This window comes from Geotrypetes seraphini, chromosome 2, assembly GCF_902459505.1.
Source record: "Geotrypetes seraphini chromosome 2, aGeoSer1.1, whole genome shotgun sequence".
NCBI lineage: Eukaryota > Metazoa > Chordata > Amphibia > Gymnophiona > Dermophiidae > Geotrypetes > Geotrypetes seraphini.
Genome location: NC_047085.1, coordinates 522,270,730 through 522,283,383, shown reverse-complemented (window position 1 = coordinate 522,283,383; position 12,654 = coordinate 522,270,730). Strand labels below are relative to the sequence as shown.

The window sequence follows — 12,654 nt, the reverse complement described above, 5'->3', positions numbered from 1 at the left end:
GGCATCTACTACCGATCTCCAGGAAAGTCCGAAGAAATTGATGGAGAAATGATGGATGAGATTGAACGCAACTGCAAGGGAGGCAACACAGTTATCATGGGCGAATTCAACTATCCAGGGACAGACTGGAACTTAGGCACCTCCGGCTGCGCTAGGGAGACCAAGTTCCTGGATGCTGTAGGCAATTGATTCCTGGAACAACTTGTCAAGGAAATGCAATTCTGGACTTAATTCTAAACGGACTGCGAGGAGTGGCAAAAGGTGTAGAAGTAGAAGGGACGCTGGGAAACAGCAATCACAACATGATCCGCTTCGACCTGGACGCAGGGGCAAAACATCGGTCCAGAACGATGGCCACGGCACTGAACTTCCAAAAAAGGAATTACGAAGGGATGAGACTCATGGTGGGAAAGAAGATTAAGAAGAGGATAAACATTGTAAAGACGCAAGAGCAAGCATGGTCCCTTTTTAAGTACACAGTCACAGAGACGCAAAATCTATATATACCACACATCAACAAGGGATCCAAGAGGAAAAAGTTGTAATGGAGAGCTGTAGAAAAACCGACCGATGGGAACGGGCGGAAACTAAAGACTGGGGATTAGGGGGAAGCAGGGGGAAATGGGTAGGGCTCGGGCATGCCCAGTGGGGCCCGGGCACTGCACGTGCTCAGAGAGAGAGAGAAAAAAAATCTCTCTGAGCTATTGGAGAGCTTATCCGCAAATTGGGAGCTGTTGGGAAACCACCCATATGTGGCTGACTCGTCCTACTTGTCCTAGGAGAATAACATATTACATGACAGCTGATAAAGACCCGAATGGTCCATCCAGTCTGCCCAACCTGATTCAATTTAAATTTTTAAATTTTTTCTTCTTAGCTATTTCTGGGCAAGAATCCAAAGCTCTACCCGGTACTGTGCTTGGATTCAAACTGCCGAAATCTCCGTTAAAATCTACTCCAGCCCATCTACACCCTCCCAGCCACTGACGCCCTCCCCCACCAAACGGCCATACACAGACACAGACCGTGCAAGTCTGCCCAGTACTGGCCTTAGTTCAATATTTAATATTATTTTCTGATTCTAAATCCTCTGTGTTCATCCCACGCTTCTTTGAACTCAGTCACAGTTTTACTCTCCACCAACTCTCTCGGGAGCGCATTCCAGTCATCCACCACCCTCTCCGTAAAGTAGAATTCTCCTAGGATAAGCAGGATGAGTCAGCCACATATGGGTGTTGTCCCAACAGCTCCCAATTTGCAGATAAGCTCTCCAATAGCTCAGAGAGATTTTTTTTTCTCTCTCTCTGAGCACGTGCAGTGCCCGGGCCCCACTGGGCATGCCCGAGCTCTACCCATTTCCCCCTGCTTCCCCCTAATCCCCAATCTTTAGTTTCCGCCCGTTCCTATCGGTCGGATTTTCTACAGCTCTCCACTACAACTTTTCTACTCATCACCTTGAAGATGCCTGAATCATCTAAAGAAACAACTGGGATGCAGGAGGAGGATAAAAATACTGGATCCTCATGAATTGTGTGCCCACTGATTGGATCCATCGCTCGAGGTTTCCATGTTGCTTGCATTGTGCGCACATGTCACCACGTGCACGCAAGCTAAAAAAGAGGGCACTGAGAGACTTCATGAAGAGAAGTGAGGCCCGAGAATCTTCCTCCAGCAGCCATCCTCATCGGAATGCAGCAGCGGGGGATCCACAAGCTAAAGCGGCAAGGAGCCTCCAGGATGCCCTGGCTCAGCTAATCACCCCGCCTGCACTCGGCCCGGTAGAGAAATATCTCCCGGAATCCCTGCATGTTGCCGCGTACAGCCAGCCTCTGCAGGGCAGCCGATAGGAGTCTCGCATGCTGCTGCGTAAAGCCACAGCCTCTGCAAGCAGAAGATCGGGGCTTTCGCCCTCCAGACTGCATGCTGCCGCGTACAGCCAGCCTCTGCAGGGAGCCGATCGGGGTTCAAAGGTAAGTCCTATCTGCTTGTTTTTGGGAAAATCTCTGATAATCTTTTGCAGCCCTGAGGGCTCTGCCCCACCCTCCTCCCAATCTGAATTTAAGGAGAAAGAATCTCCCATGCTTCTTTCCCTTGGAGGGGACCTGCAGACCTCTCCCACCAGCAGGAGACATGCTGCCCCAGAGTTGTAAGGACAGGGGGTTGCCCCTCCTCCCTGCAATCTCCCCACATGCTGAGAAAAAAAAATCGATGCTTCTTTCCCTCTTGGGGTCCTGCAGAGTCAGACTGCTCCCATCCCCCCCTCCCCCTCTCATGTCAGGAACAGAAGTCTGCCTTTCACAGCAGGGTGCTGATATCATCAGTGATGCGGCATGTCAGACCACGCCTCTCCAAAGGTGGGGGTTTAAAACTCCTCAGCCTAAAGAGCAGTTCACTGCACTTCAGATGCTTTTCCAGCCAGCATGAGGGACACTGCTACTATTTATGATTTCTATAGCACTGAAAGGCATATGCAGCACTGTACAGTTTAATATACAATAGGCAGTACAGCAGGAGAAGCCCACTCAAGAGGCATTATCACTCCTCTTTCTCTGCCTCTAGGAACAGTGGGAAACGCAGCCAGGAGCACTGGCACAGATGAAGGGGTGCATCCTGCCCCTCTCTGCAGGCTCTCCCTCCTCTCAAGAAGGACAGAGAATGTCGGTGGGGTACATGGTCTCAAAATACTCAACCTTCTGCGCAAAGAGATCAACCCATCGCCGTCTCAGCCCCGATGGTCTGTCTGTGAGTTGGAACCATGGACTCTTATACGCCTACCCGCCATACCCTAAGTCCTACAAAAATTTCCTAACATTGCCCCTGAATCTACCACCCCTCAACCTCAAATTATGTCCTCTGGTTTTACCATTTTCCTTTCTCTGGAAAAGATTTTGTTCTACGTTAATACCCTTCAAGTATTTGAACGTCTGAATCATATCTCCCCTGTCTCTCCTTTCCTCTAGTGCAAGGGTGTCCAATGTCGGTCCTCGAGGGCCGCAGTCCAGTCGGGTTTTCAGGATTTCCACAATGAATATGCATGAGATCTATGTGCATGCACTGCTTTCAATGCATATTCATTGGGGAAATCCTGAAAACCCGACTGGATTGCGGCCCTCGAGGACCGACATTGGACACCCCTGCTCTAGGGTATACATATTCAGGGCTTCCAGTCTCTCCTCATACGTCTTCTGGCGCAAGCCTCCTATCATTTTCATCGCCCTCCTCTGGACCGCCTCAAGTCTTCTTACATCCTTCGCCAGATACGGTCTCCAAAACTGAACACAATACTCCAAGTGGGGCCTTACCAATGACCTGTACAGGGGCATCAACACCTTCTTCCTTCTACTGACTACGCCTCTCTTTATACAGCCCAGCATCCTTCTGGCAGCAGCTACTGCCTTGTCACACTGTTTTTTCGCCTTTAGATCTTCGGACACTATCACCCCAAGGTCCCTCTCCCCGTCCGTGCATATCAGCTTCTCTCCTCCCAGCATATACGGTTCCTTCCTATAATTAATCCCCAAATGCATTACTCTGCATTTCTTTGCATTGAATTTTAGTTGCCAGGCATTAGACCATTCCTCTAACTTTTGCAGATCCTTTTCATATTTTCCACTCCCTCTTCGGTATCTATTCTGTTACAAATCTTGGTATCATCTGCAAAAAGGCACACTTTTCCTTCTAACCCTTCAGCAATGTCACTCACATACATATTGAACAGGATTGGCCCCAGCACCGAACCCTGAGGTACTCCACTACTCACCTTTCCTTCCTTCGAGCGACTTAAATAACCACCACCCTCTGGTGTCTGTCCGACAGCCAGTTTCTGACCCAGTTCACCACTTTGGGTCCTAACTTCAGCCCTTCAAGTTTGTTCAACAGCCTCCTATAAAATAACATTATTCGCCGATGACGCCAAACTGAGTAATGTAGTGGGCAAATGCACAACAGACGAAGATTCAATGCCCGACAACATGATGCACGACCTACTCCTACTGGAGCGATGGTCTAGGACATGGCAACTCAACTTCAATGCCAAAAAATGCAAAGTTATGCACCTGGGCAGCCAGAATCCATGCAAGTCTTATACCCTTAATGGCGAGATCCTAGCAAAAACGGTAGCAGAACGAGACTTGGGGGTAATCGTCAGTGAGGACATGAAGTCTGCCAATCAAGTGGAGCAGGCTTCGTCCAAGGCAAGACAAATCATGGGCTGCATACGAAGGGGTTTTGTCAGTCGTAAGGCGGAAGTCATTATGCCATTGTATAGATCCATGGTGAGGCCCCACCTGGAATACTGTGTGCAATTCTGGAGGCCGCATTATCGCAAGGATGTGCTGAGACTGGAGTCGGTGCAAAGAATGGCCACCCGGATGGTCTCGGGACTCAAGGATCTACCATACGAAAAACGGCTTGACAAATTACAGCTATACTCGCTCGAGGAGCGCAGAGAGAGGGGAGACATGATTGAGACGTTCAAGTATCTTACGGGCCGCATCGAGGCGGAGGAAGCTATCTTCTTTTTCAAGGGTCCCACGACAACAAGAGGGCATCCGTTGAAAATCAGGGGCGGGAAACTACGAGGTGACACCAGGAAATTCTTTTTCACTGAAAGAGTGGTTGATCGTTGGAATAGTCTTCCACTACAGGTGATTGAGGCCAGCAGCGTGCCTGATTTTAAGGCCAAATGGGATCGGCACATGGGATCTATTCACAGGGCAAAGGTAGGGGAGGGACATTAAGGTGGGCAGACCAGATGGGCCGTGGGCCCTTATCTGCCGTCTATTTCTATGTTTCTATGTTTCTATGAGGAACTGTATCAAAGGCTTTGTTGAAATCCAAGTAAATTACATCTAGCATATGTCCTCGATCCAGCTCTCTGATCACCCAATCGAAAAATTCAATCAGGTTCGTTTGGCACGATTTACCTTTTGTAAAGCCATGTTGCCTCGGATCCTGTAACCCATTAGATTCAAGGAAATACACTATCCTTTCTTTCAGCAACACTTCCATTATTTTTCCAACAACTGAAGTGAGGCTCACCGGCCTGTAGTTTCCTGCTTCATCCCTGTGACCACTTTTATGAATAGGGACCACATCCGCTCTCCTCCAATCCCCAGGAATCACTCCCGTCTCCAGAGATTTGTTGAAGAAGTCTTTAATAGGACTCGCCAGAACCTCTCTGAGCTCCCTTAGTATCCTGGGATGGATCCCGTCTGGTCCCATCGCTTTGTCCACCTTCAGTTTTTCAAGTTGCTCATAAACACCCTCCTCCGTGAACTGCGCAAAATCTACTCCATTTTCTCGTGTAACTTTGCCAGACAATCTCGGTCCGTCTCCAGGATTTTCTTCTGTGAACACAGAACAGAAGTATTTGTTTAGCACATTTGCTTTTTCCTCATCACTCTCCACATATCAGTTCCCAGCATCTTTTAGTTTAGCAATTCTATTTTTCATCTTCCTTCTTTTACTAATATATCTGAAAAAATTTTTGTCTCCCTTTTTTACATTTTTAGCCATTTGTTCTTCCGCCTGTGCTTTTGCCAGACGTATCTCTCTCTTGGCTTCTTTTAGTTTCACCCTGTAGTCCTTTCTGCTCTCCTCTTCTTGGGTTTTTTTATATTTCACGAACGCCAATTCTTTCGCCTTTATTTTCTCAGCCACTAGGTTGGAGAACCATATCGGCTTCCTTTTTCTCTTGTTTTTATTGATTTTCTTCACATAAAGGTCCGTAGCCATTTTTTATCGCTCCTTTCAGCTTAGACCACTGTCTTTCCACTTCTATTATGTCCTCCCATCCTAACAGCTCTTTCTTCAGGTACTCTCCCATTGCATTAAAATCCGTATGTTTGAAATCTAGGACTTTAAGTGAATGAAATTGAACTGAAACCCTGCAGAAACATCTGGCCAGAGGTGGCAGCAGCGATTTGTCTATCAGGCTAAAGAGATAGTTGGTGGTTTCCTTTCTCTGCTCTCATTCACTGCTATGTGCCAGGAAGTGACTCCATGATACATTGTCTGTCCTGACTCCGCCCCTTCCCCTGATTGGTCACAAGACTCCTGAAGGAGGAGACAAAGGGACAATATGACACCCTATGACACTGATTGGAATGTGCATTCCACCTTAGGATTGGTCAGAAACAAAATGCTCCTAGGAAGGCATAGAAGGGGAGAATGTGGGTGGAGTCAGGAGGAGGCGGTCTTTCAAGTCTCTCTGGCACTGATTGGTCAGAATCCTGATGGAGGAGTGAAGGGGGAGATTCAGATCCCTCTTCTTTTTCCTGTCTTTGTCTCTTTTCCCTTCATTAGGAGCCAAGGCTGGAGCTGGTGCTGCGGAGAAGGGCAGGAGGATGGCTCAACAGGTAGAAGAGGGACTGAGCCTGGCACTACCCCTTCCACTCCCCAGGCTCTTCTTCCTCATTCTCCTCCTGCTTTAGGACCATCTCACTTTCTGCTTCCTGACACTGCTCCCTCCACTCCCCAGGCTCTTCTTCCTCATTCTCCTCCTGCTTTAGGACAATCTCACTTTCTGCTTCCTGGCACTGCTCCATCCACTTCCCAAGCTCTTCTTCCTCATTCTCCTCCTGCTTTAGAACAATCTCACTTTGTGCTTCCTGGCACTGCTCCCTCCACTCCCCAGCCTCTTCTTACTCATTCTCCTCCTGCTTTAGGACAATCTCACTTTCTGCTTCCTGGCACTGCTCCCTCCACTCCCCAGGCTCTTCTTCCTCATTCTCCTCCTGCTTTAGGACAATCTCACTTTCTGCTTCCTGGCACTGCTCCCTCCACCCCCCAGCTCTTCTTCCTCATTCTCCTCCTGCTTTAGGACAATCTCACTTTCTGCTTCCTGGCACTGCTCCCTCCACTCCCCAGGCTCTTCTTCCTCATTCTCCTCCTGCTTTAGGACAATATCACTTTCTGCTTACTGGCACTGCTCCCTCCACTCCCCAGGCTCTTCTTCCTCATTCTCCTCCTGCTTTACGACAATCTCACTTTCTGCTTCCTGGCACTGCTCCCTCTACTCCCCAGGCTCTTCTTCTTCATTCTCCTCCTGCTTTAGGATAATCTTACTTTCTGCTTCCTGGCACTGCTCCCTCCACTCCCCAGGCTCTTCTTCCTCCACTCCCCAGGCTCTTCTTCCACATTCTCCTCCTGCTTTAGGACGCTCTCACTTTCTGCTTCCTGGCACTGCTCCCTCCACCCCCCAGCTCTTCTTCCTCATTCTCCTCCTGCTTTAGGACAATCTCACTTTCTGCTTCCTGACACTGCTCCCTCCACTCCCCAGGCTCTTCTTCCTCATTCTCCTCCTGCTTTACGACAATCTCACTTTCTGCTTCCTGGCACTGCTCCCTCTACTCCCCAAGTTTCAAGTTTCAAGTTTATTGGTTTTTGATATACCGATCATAAAACAAATATCTGACCGGTTAACAATTTAAAAACAATTTGTTTAAAATAGAAAAAATGAGAATTAGTTATTGGTGTGTTAGGAAAGTTAGTGAAAACATATTAGACATATACAGACAGACGTGACTGTGAGGGAAAAAAGGGAGGGTAGGGAAAAAGTTACATAATAAAGAGGAAATGTGATAGAGGGGGAGGATAGGACATAAAGGGAAAGGGTGCTTGGTATAAGAGTTATGCGCAGGAATATAAGAGAAATTTAGGCTAGAGTGAGTATATAAGAGGTTAGAAAAGATTAGGATTTATTAAAGGCATCTTGGAATAGAAAAGTTTTAAGATTGGTTTTGAATTTAGTTAAATGAATTTCATCCCGAAGAAATTGAGGGAGAGAGTTCCATAGCGTAGGTGCTGTTATGGCGAAATTAGTCTTTCTTGTATAGTAGGATTCTTTTAGGGAGGGGATGAAAAGGAGTTTTTGGTCCGTAGATCGTAAGATACGGGGAGAACTTTGAGGAATTAGCAATTTGTCTAAAAATAGGGGCAGATGAGAAAGTTTGATTTTGAAGGAGAGTAGTAGGATTTTATAAATTATACGGTGTGTGACTGGGAGCCAATGAGCCTCTTTAAGAAGTGGAGTAACGTGCTCGAATTTACCTGTTTTGTAAATGAGTTTAATAGCGGTGTTTTGTATTATCTGCAAACGGCGTAGTTCTTTTTGGGGTAGTCCATTTAGTAATGAATTGCAGTAATCTAAATTGGAGATAACTAATGAGTGAATAAGGGTATTGATCGAATCGGTATTTAGGATAGAGGTAAGTGAACGAATAATACGAAGTTTAAAGAAACAAGTTCTTACTATTGTACTTATGTGATCATGGAAGGTGAGATCTCTGTCTAGAGTGACGCCCAGTAATTTTATTTTAGTATCCATATGTAAGGGAGTGGATTTAATGTAGATAGTTCCAGGCAATGTTTCGGATTTTTTAATAGGAAGGAGTAAACCACAAGATTTAGAAACATTAAGTGAAAGTTTATTGGAAAACAGCCAATCACTTAAGACGTCTAATTTAGAGTTAAGATCATTAATATCCGATGAATTGGAAGTATTAATGGGGTACAGTAGCTGGATATCGTCAGCATAAGCGAAGATTGAAAATCCTAGTGATTGAGCCAAAGAAAGTAGAGGGGAAAGAAAAATGTTGAATAGAAGTGGGGATAAGATAGAACCTTGAGGAACTCCAAAGGTTTGTGTTACTGAAGAAGAAGTTTGGTTTTTTACATGAACTTTGAAGTTGCGTTGATGAAAATAAGAGACAAACCAATTGAGAGCAGGACCTGTGATGTTGCAGTCTCCCCAGACTCTTCTTCTTCATTCTCCTCCTGCTTTAGGATAATCTCACTTTCTGCTTCCTGGCACTGCTCCCTCCACTCCCCAGGCTCTTCTTCCTCCACTCCCCAGGCTCTTCTTCCACATTCTCCTCCTGCTTTAGGACGCTCTCACTTTCTGCTTCCTGGCACTGCTCCTTCCACTCCCCAGGCTCTTCTTCCTTATTCTCCTCCTGCTTTAGGACATTCTCACTTTCTGCTTCCTGGCTCTGCTCCATCCACTTCCCAGGCTCTTCTTCCTTATTCTCCTCCTGCTTTAGGACAATCTCACTTTCTGCTTCCTTCTCTCCCCAGGCTCTTCTTCCTCATTCTCTTCCTGCTTTAGGACAATCTCACTTTCTGCTTCACGGCACTGCTCCCTCCACTCCCCAGCCTCTTCTTCTTCATTCTCTTCCTGCTTTAGGACAATCTCACTTTCTGTTTCCTGGCACTGCTCCCTCCACTCCCCAGGCTCTTCTTCCTCATTCTCCTCCTGCTTTAGGACAATCTCACTTTCTGCTTCCTGGCACTGCTCCCTCCACCCCCCAGCTCTTCTTCCTCATTCTCCTCCTGCTTTAGGACAATCTCACTTTCTGCTTCCTGGCACTGCTCCCTCCACTCCCCAGGCTCTTCTTCCTTATTCTCCTCCTGCTTTAGGACAATCTCTCTTTCTGCTTCCTGGCACTGCTCCCTCCACTCCCCAGGCTCTTCTTCCTCATTCTCCTCCTGCTTTAGGACAATCTCACTTTCTGCTTCCTGGCACTGCTCCCTCCACTCCCCAGCCTCTTCTTCCTCATTCTCCTCCTGCTTTAGGACAATCTCACTTTCTGCTTCCTGGCAATGCTCCCTCCACTCCCCAGGCTCTTCTTCCTCATTCTCCTCCTGCTTTAGCACAATCTCACTTTCTACTTCCTGGCACTGCTCCCTCCACTCCCCAGGCTCTTCTTCCTCATTCTCCTCCTGCTTTAGGACAATCTCACTTTCTGCTTCCTGGCACTGCTCCCTCCACTCCCTAGGCTCTTCTTCCTCATTCTCCTCCTGCTTTAGGACAATCTCACTTTCTGCTTCCTCCTCTCCCCAGGCTTTTCTTTCTCATTCTCCTCCTGCTTTACAACGCTCTCACTTTCTGCTTCCTGGCACTGCTCCCTCCACCCCCCAGCTCTTCTTCCTCATTCTCCTCCTGCTTTAGGACAATCTCACTTTCTGCTTCACGGCACTGCTCCCTCCACTCCCCAGCCTCTTCTTCTTCATTCTCCTCCTGCTTTAGGACAATCTCACTTTCTGCTTCCTGGCACTGCTCCCTCCACTCCCCAGGCTCTTCTTCCTCATTCTCCTCCTGCTTTAGGACAATCTCACTTTCTGCTTCCTGGCTCTGCTCCCTCCACTCCCCAGAGTCTTCTTCCTCATTCTCCTCCTGCTTTAGGACAATCTCAATTTATGCTTCCTGGCACTGCTACCTCCACTCTCCAGGCTCTTCTTCCTCATTCTCCTCCTGCTTTAGGACAATCTCACTTTCTGCTTCTTCCTCTCCCCAGGCTCTTCTTCCTCATTCTCCTCCTGCTTTAGGACAATCTCACTTTCTGCTTCTTCCTCTCCCCAGGCTCTTCTTCCTCATTCTCCTCCTGCTTTACAACGCTCTCACTTTCTGCTTACTGGCATATCTTTCCAAGACGGTTGGGGGCTCTTGAAGCCTTGTTGTGCTGCTCTGCACCTTGGTGTTATTTTTTTCTGACAATAAATGCAATGTAGTGTTTTGGGTGACTAAATGACCAAATTCAAATGCAGACTGTGCTTATGGTTTGAATGGTTGAAGTGAAACCATTCGAGCACTGGGTGGTACCCTGATGCAAATCACCTTTTGTCCAGACATTAGGTTTTGAGCATCAGCCCATGGGGAAGGCAGATTGACAGAGAAGTATGGGTGCGTTTGCACCGGGAGGAAGTTGTGTTTGCTGGAATGGGAAGAAAGAAAAGTAAAGCTAGGGGGGTGGGCAGAGAAAACCACCAGGTGGAAGAGTAATCCATTTTAGGGAGGGGTTCATACTGGTTGGAGAAGGGAGGACTGTGTCTTGGGGGGGAGAGAAATTACAGACAAAGCAGAATTTAACTACACTTTCAATGCCAAAAGAAAGGCATGAGGGTGGTCACGTGGCAGGAGAGTGCATCATTCTGAAATCTAATGCATTCTGAGCACCTCCTTGAGTGTTTCTCTGGTTTGTGTTTCAGATGCGGGTGAAGTTGGAGGACGTCACCATCTCTTTCTCCCAGGAGGAGTGGGAGTATTTAGATGAAGGACAGAAGGAGCTTCACCGGGAGGTGATGAAGGAGAATTATGAGCTCCTGAGGTCTCTAGGTAAGAATCGCATGATCTGCATTTTGGGGTCATTGGAGACTTTTCCCCTGACTCCAGCTCTTTGCCTGGGGGGGGTGCAGGCCTTCAGGGGGGTGCAGACCTTCAAGGGGGTGCAGGCCTTCAAGGGGGGGGACAGGCCTTCAAGGGGGGGACAGACAGGCCGGCCTTCAAGGGGGGGACAGGCCTACAAGGGGGGGGAAAGGCTACAAGGGGGTGGGACAGGCCTACAAGGGGGTGGGACAGGCCTTCTAGGGGGGTGCAGGCCTTCAAGGGGGGACAGGCAGACCTTTAAGGGGGACAGGCCTTTGGGGGGAACCCTGGTTTAGAAGTACACGGAGGGAAGGGGGTGTTCAAAGAGACTTGCATATGCCAAACTTTGGGGGGGGGAAGAAACAATGGGTCTGAAAATAGAGGAGAGGGAGAGAGATGATGGACCATGGGATTTAGGGAGGGAAGGAACAGAAAGGGAGAGAAATTGGACACAAGGGATGGTGTGGAGGAGGGATAGAGATACTGGATAGGAGGGTAATTGGGAAAAGAAAGAGAGAGATGATGGACTCTGGGGTGGTGGGGAAGGAGGGAGAGATGGCAGATGAAAGGGTAGTTAAGAAAAGGTGGATCTGTGGAGGGAGATGAAAAATAGGAAAGATACCAGACTTCCTGGGGAGGGAAGGGAAATGGAAAGGGAGGACAGAGTTGGCAGATGGATGGTTAGCATGCAGAAAGAAGAAAGAAGGAGACCCTGGCAAGCAAGTTATCAGAAGAAAACCAGAGCCTTGGACCAACAAGATTTGAAATATAACCAGACAACAAAAGGTAGAAAAATTAATTTTATTTTCTGTTTTGTGATTATAACATGTCAGATTTGAAATGTGTATCCTGCCAGAGCTGGTGTTGGACTGCAAACGTGAGCTAGGATTTAACAGAGAGAGGAAAAGTCCTTTTTGTTTCTTTATTTTATTTACACCACAGCGCCAGTGTGGTTAGGAGAAGCCAAAGGGGGTGAAAAAGCTATAAAACCCACCAGGATTTTTGAAAAAAATCACTGGGCAGGAACTGGGCAGGAAAATCGAATTGAAAAACCAATTCAATAGGCTGAATCGAATCGAAATTTTTTTTCCTGAATCTGGCAGCATTAGTTTGCGCTATTGTCTTAGACTTTAGGACCTGGGATTGGGGAGAGATAGCATCCTCAGTACTTTATAATGCAAGTGAAATGAGGATTTGGTCAGACTTTTGAAAGGTCTGCAGAAAAAAAATATTGTATAGGCCGGGGACATGAGACAGCAGGAAATGGGAACTTTTCTTCCTTCTATTTTTGTGAATGGAATGGCTGAGGATGTCAGAGAGTTCAGTTAAAATATGTGCTTTATAAGAAAATATAATAATGTGTTTTATAAAGTTTATAGCATAGCTGGCCTACCCAGTGAGGTGTTCCTAGTGGTGGTGGTGGAAGCAGCGTGTCAATGTGTTGAGAGGAAGAGGTGGTCTGGGAAATTCTACTGAGCAAACTCCGGGCCCATTTCCACCCCCCAGTT

General features: G+C 47.4%; 2 protein-coding genes across 4 annotated transcripts in view; one reads left to right on the top strand and one right to left on the bottom strand.

Annotated features, from left to right (window-relative positions):
* Window positions 1-12,654, bottom strand: part of LOC117354717 (zinc finger protein 850-like) — a 948,741-nt gene that overhangs the window by 753,650 nt on the left and 182,437 nt on the right. The window lies entirely within an intron of this gene.
* The window catches only part of LOC117354718 (zinc finger protein 585A-like), a 314,357-nt gene that overhangs the window by 280,402 nt on the left and 21,301 nt on the right, over window positions 1-12,654 (top strand). The window contains exons 1-2 of one of the 3 annotated variants that reach the window (XM_033932632.1): window positions 1,855-1,970; window positions 10,990-11,116. In XM_033932632.1, coding sequence (XP_033788523.1) covers window positions 1,857-1,970; window positions 10,990-11,116 — 241 coding nt within the window. In that variant the 5' untranslated portion in view covers window positions 1,855-1,856. Of the gene's footprint in view, window positions 1-1,854; window positions 1,971-6,240; window positions 6,360-10,989; window positions 11,117-12,654 lie in introns of those variants that run through there. The other 2 variants (XM_033932633.1, XM_033932631.1) reach the window with 2 other exon arrangements.